Genomic DNA, 5330 nt, shown 5'->3' on the forward strand with positions numbered 1-5330 from the left:
TTTGGGGCTACTCAGTGTATGAAACTGAATACTTAGATTGACAACTGAAGAGCTATGTACTGAATCCGTCTAATGGTAATAACCGTGTCCTTATATATCCAGCTCTTCAGTATGGCTCATTGGGATCGCTGGCGAGTCTAGCGATCCAAGGTGTGAAGCTCGTTGGGATCGCTAGCAAGCCTAACGATCCTCTCTTCTTTACAATCCTAACTCTGGATTATGTAATCAATGCTTTGTTAGAACGTTGAGTCCTTGATATCTGATTCCTGTTACTCGTGATCTGTTCTGTAATCTGCATATTGGATGGGTTATAATATTATCTCCCTTCTATTAGTTATTATTCTCAACGATCTTCTATAAGTATTCTGATAAGTCTTTGTATTTATAATCTTGCTTTCCTAATCGAGATATCGAATAGAATTAACAAAGTTGCGAAACTGAAATCCTCGAATCCTTGCTCTGACAAAAAGAAGCAGAAAGATCTCCTTCTTCAGTCCATTCTTTCAAACAGTTTCGATATGCATCTCTGTTCTTATTGCGATAATCGAGGCTTGCAATTGTATATCGTTTCTTCTTACGATTCATTCCGTTGCTCGGAGTGCGTTTCCCAGAATCGCGCTAAATGCGATGTTCTGGAGCTGATGAATGCTGCTGAACTCCTTCTTATCTCTACTCAGCATCGAAAGCTGGAGGATGAGATAGAAGAGTTGGAATTGAAATTGCTTTGACTGTGTTAACAAAAGAAGATATGGTGTGAAAGGATATCTCGGGCTATTTGTTGAGATCTCAAGAACCTTGAAGATCTTGAGAAGGAGGAGGCTGAGGAGGCTGAGGCTGAGAGGGTCTGTATTGCTGCTGAAGTGCAGGCTGTGGTGGCTGAGGAATCTGCTGTTGTAGCTGGAGATTCTTCTTTTGAGGGTTTTGACTGGAATTCTGTGGATCTGGGGAATTCTGTGGTAGATTGGTTGGGCTTTCTGGAGAGTGAGGTTCCCGAGGCTTCTGAGTTTCGCTTCGGGGCGGAGCGATCGTCTTAGGTACTGGTTTCCTTCTTTTTCCAATACTCAGCTATTCTTTCCTGAGCGTTCTTAACGTTCTTCTGTGGTTCCCATGAATTTTCGCTTGCTGGGTAACCTTTTCACTTGATGAGGTATTCCCTTGTGTTGTCTGTGCCTCTGTGCTTGAGGATCTTCTCTACCTCATACTCTGGTTCATTGTTTTCCACTTCTGCTATATTGTCTGTTAGTGTTTCCTATGCTGCTGATTCCAGTAGTAAGATGTGGAAAACTAAGTGTATTCTCATTCTATGAGGTAATGCTAACTTGTAGTTGATCGGAGAAATCTGTTGCAAGATTTTGAATGATCCCAACTTCTTGTAATTAAATTTGTTGCTAGATTTAGTTGTTTTAATGTTTTTTCGAAGTAGGTAGATCTTATCTCCCTTTTGTAGGATTGGTCCCTCAATTCTTTTGGAGTTTGCATACTGCATTATTTGTTCTTGAATGAATTGTAATTCTGATTGGAGTTTCTTCTAAACTTTCTTAATCTTCTTAATCCTTTTGTCTGCAGCTTCTGCATCTGCGCTTAGCAGTGCTTTGTAGTAAGCTGTTGGGTTGTATCTGTAGAGTGTGAAGAATAGTGATTTCTTTGTTGTGCTTGTATCCGCGCTATTATAAGCGAACTGTGCGAGAAGCAACAGATTAATCCAGTTGTTCTGTTTCTGGTTAATATAGTATTAAAGGTATTATTCAATAATCTGATTCATTCTTTCTATCTGTTTATCTGTTTGCAAGTAAAATGCTGTAAACATTCTGTAATGTGTTCCGAGCTGTTTTATAAATAAAGTTCAAAACTTTGAGTTGAACTTTCTATCTCTGTTGGAGATTACTTCTTCTGATATGCTGTAGTTAGCAATGATCATTCTAAGAAATGCATATGCGAGTTTCTCTGCTATACTGCTTTCCTTATAAAGGAGAAAATAAGCATACTTACTCAGTCTGCAAACTACTACTAGGATGCTATCGTATTGCATCTTAGTTAAGAGTTCTTGTAAGAGAGATAGCTTGGTAATGAAGTTTAAACTGATGGATTGCTAAACAATCATAGATACTAGTAAGGAGTGCAGTAGTTCATAAGGCTTATATCTTTCTGCTTTATTCTTCTTGCAGCTATTGCATTATTATAAGATATTCTTAATTCTTTTTCTAAGATCTGGTAGATTTCAGTATTTTTTGATGCATTCGTAGGTTGCTCTGATTCTCTAGTGCTTATATGCTGGTGCACTGTATATCTCCTTAATATAGTTGTCTTGTTCGTCTGAAGTTATTAATTCTGAATTCTTTTCCAAGAATCCTATCCTGAGAGCAGCATTCAGTTCCCTGTATGCATTGATAAGATTTTCTGATTTATCTTGAGCGAAGATGTTCTGTATATCTGAGGAATCTGCATTTCAATGATCTAATCTTCTGCTGAAAGCATCTGCTCGTTCGTTCTCCAAGCCTTTGCAGTGCACAATTTTAAAATCGAATTGTAAGAGGAATTCTGCCCATCTGACTTATCGCTTATTTAAAACTTTAGTTATTATGAACATAATCAGATTCTTGTAATCCGAGTAAACTATGATTGAGTATTGTACGCTGATAAGATAGTATTGCTACTTCTCGAAAGCTTTTACTATTGCTATAAGCTTCTGATCAGGGATTCCGTAGTTGATTTCTGGGCTGTTCAACTTCTTCGAGAAGTTGCTTACAATCCTCAGACATTCTTGGTTATCTCGCTGACCAAGTTGTCCTCCGAGTACATATCCTGATGCATTGGTCTTAACTTCAAAGGATTTATAGGAGTCTGCTTTACACAGAATCGGTTCTGAGATGATATGCCTAATGATTTTGTTGAAAGCTTCTTATGCTTTAAAGATTCATTTAAAGAATTGATCCCTTTTGATAAGATTAGTAAGAGAATGCGCGATTCAGCTATAGTTCTTAATGAACTATCTGTAGAAGTTAACATATTCGAGAAAAGATCTAACATTTCTAACGTTCTTAGGAATTAGCTAGTTCCTAATAGCTTCTATCTTATCCTTCTGTAGCTTGATACATCTTGGCTCAATTGTGAATCCGAGATAGTTGACTTTTTGTATATAAAAGTAACTCTTTGCGGATTCTACAAGAAGTTTTGCATCTTGGAGCGTCTGCAATACTGTTTCCACATGTTTCTTATATTCTTCAAATATTCGAGAATAAATAAGGATATTATTAAGATAAGCGATAATGAACTGATCCAGATGCTTATATAAAACGTGATTGATTATTTCCTGAAATGAAGCTGAAGCATTCATTAAACCAAAGAGCATAATCAAATATTCGTAGTATTTATAACGTATTCTGAAAGCAGTTTTCCATTCTTCTCCTTTCTTTATTCTAATCAGATTATAAGCTTCTTTCAGATTCAGAACTGTAAATCACTGTATTTCTTGCAATCTATCTTGTAATTCCTTGATAAGTAGCAATAAATATCAGTTCTTGATTGTAATATTGTTGAGTTGCTTATAGTTAATACATAGCTTAAGCTTGCTGTTTTTCTTGAGTATAAACAGAATGGGATATCCTGCTAGTAATCGCAATGATCGTATATATCCTTTCTTAAGATTCTCATCGAAGTACTCCCGAAATGCCTCTAGCTATGCCTTATCTAGTCCGTAAATAGGGAAGAATTTGAGCTGTTTTTCTTCTTATAGCAGGATCTCGTAGTTGTATGAGCTGTATTCTGGCAGTTCTGTATCCAATTCTTCCTGAAATAGTTTCTTAAACTTATAGTATTCTTATAATATATTCGCAAGTATTGATTCTAGTCTTTGTACTGTTTCTGCTATCTGAAGGAATAGTAGGTACTGTTGAGCATGCTTCTTTTCTGATAGCGTTTTCGAAGGCCTTGAGCGTCCGCTCCAGGCCGGAGCAAGCGCTCGAGAGCCTGGTTTCGAAGTTTTTCCTGTATGGATTCATAATCCACTTTCTGAAGCCTTTCCTTATCGCTCCGGAGCGAACCAACTTGCTGAGGATCTCGCTTCCGTTGTTTTGCTAACCTGTTAGCGCCCTAGTACTATTTGGATTTGCTTATCACTAAGTCCTTCTCCTTGAACTGCCAGCCCTGCTGACTTGGAAGTATGTATGAAGTTGTGTAAAGCTTCTTTTCCTAAGTATTCTTCAACCACTAGCTTCGATCCTGCGCTATTAATTGCAACTATCTCTCTGAATACAGCTTGTTCCCATAAGAGCTAGCTAGTAGTTCAATCGATTCGAGAATTATGCTTCTTAAGCCATAGAAGCTCCATAATCAGCTTATGCTATATTGTATTCATGATATCAAAGGAAGCTCTGATTATGCATTCTTGAATCAAGATAGATAGATGATCAGTTTCCTTATCAATTACTCCTTGGTTATATGCAACAAGTTGTTCTTCCACAGTGCTGAGAGTATATGAATATCTCTTCCATCTCCATTGTAATTATACCTAATTAACGATATATGGAGATATAAAGTTTCCCTGAGCGCTACTATCCAATAGTGCGCTATATCTGTATTCTTGAATATATATATCGAACTTGATGTAAGCATAATCTGTTCTAGAAGCTTTATATAAGAACCATTCCGATCTGATTATCTGCAGTCCCTTTACAAGCGATCCTATCCTTTTGAATTTATTAAGAACTGTTTATTCTTCTAAGCTTGCTTTGCTGCTTCTTAAGCAAGCTTCTTAGCTTACTTTTGCCCATATCATCATTATTCCTAATCTTTCTTCTATTAATGCTAGTTGCAAACTTTATTATTAATGTAAATCATGCAGAGTATCATTCTGCACTGCTACCATTTTATTTTCTTGTTCATGCATTGCATGGAGCAGTCATCTGATAGTCCGATATATGCATTGTAATGCTATCTGTTAAGAACCTTCCTGAAGCGGAGTTCCTATTCTTCAACAGCCTGAAGGATTTATTCTGATTCTCTGATGGGGAACTATTCGTATTGCACCTTATCTAAGAAATGCGTTCTGCAGCTATGATAGATGCAGGAGATCCAAGCCAATTCGTAGTATAGATTGTAAAGTAAGCTAACCCAGGAGTCCTCATCTTCTCGTACCTTAATATCCTGCAAGAAGATGCAGGTAAAGAGCTCCTCTAGTTCTATCCCATAGATAAGATATTCAATTCATATTATTTCCTTGTTCCATTCAATATCAAAGGGAAACCTTTCTTTAAGCTTGTTGGGCATGTTGTTCGCAGGAAGTTTCTGCAAGCTGCTAGATTGTTTGCTCTAGCTTGATCCTTCTATTGCTT

The 5330-nt window shown here is 37.1% G+C and overlaps 1 protein-coding gene across 1 annotated transcript; it reads left to right on the forward strand.

Annotated features, from left to right (window-relative positions):
- Positions 1-748: 748 nt before the first annotated feature.
- Positions 749-985, forward strand: M406DRAFT_323708 (uncharacterized protein; the record flags this gene model as incomplete). Its single annotated transcript, XM_040919804.1, has 3 exons — positions 749-751; positions 792-935; positions 983-985. 3 exons carry the CDS (start codon positions 749-751, stop codon positions 983-985), a joined length of 150 nt encoding a protein of 49 aa, XP_040773829.1.
- Between the last annotated feature and the right edge of the window lie 4345 nt (positions 986-5330).

This window comes from Cryphonectria parasitica (genome assembly GCF_011745365.1).
Source record: "Cryphonectria parasitica EP155 unplaced genomic scaffold M406scaffold_7, whole genome shotgun sequence".
NCBI classification, from domain to species: Eukaryota; Fungi; Ascomycota; class Sordariomycetes; order Diaporthales; family Cryphonectriaceae; genus Cryphonectria; species Cryphonectria parasitica.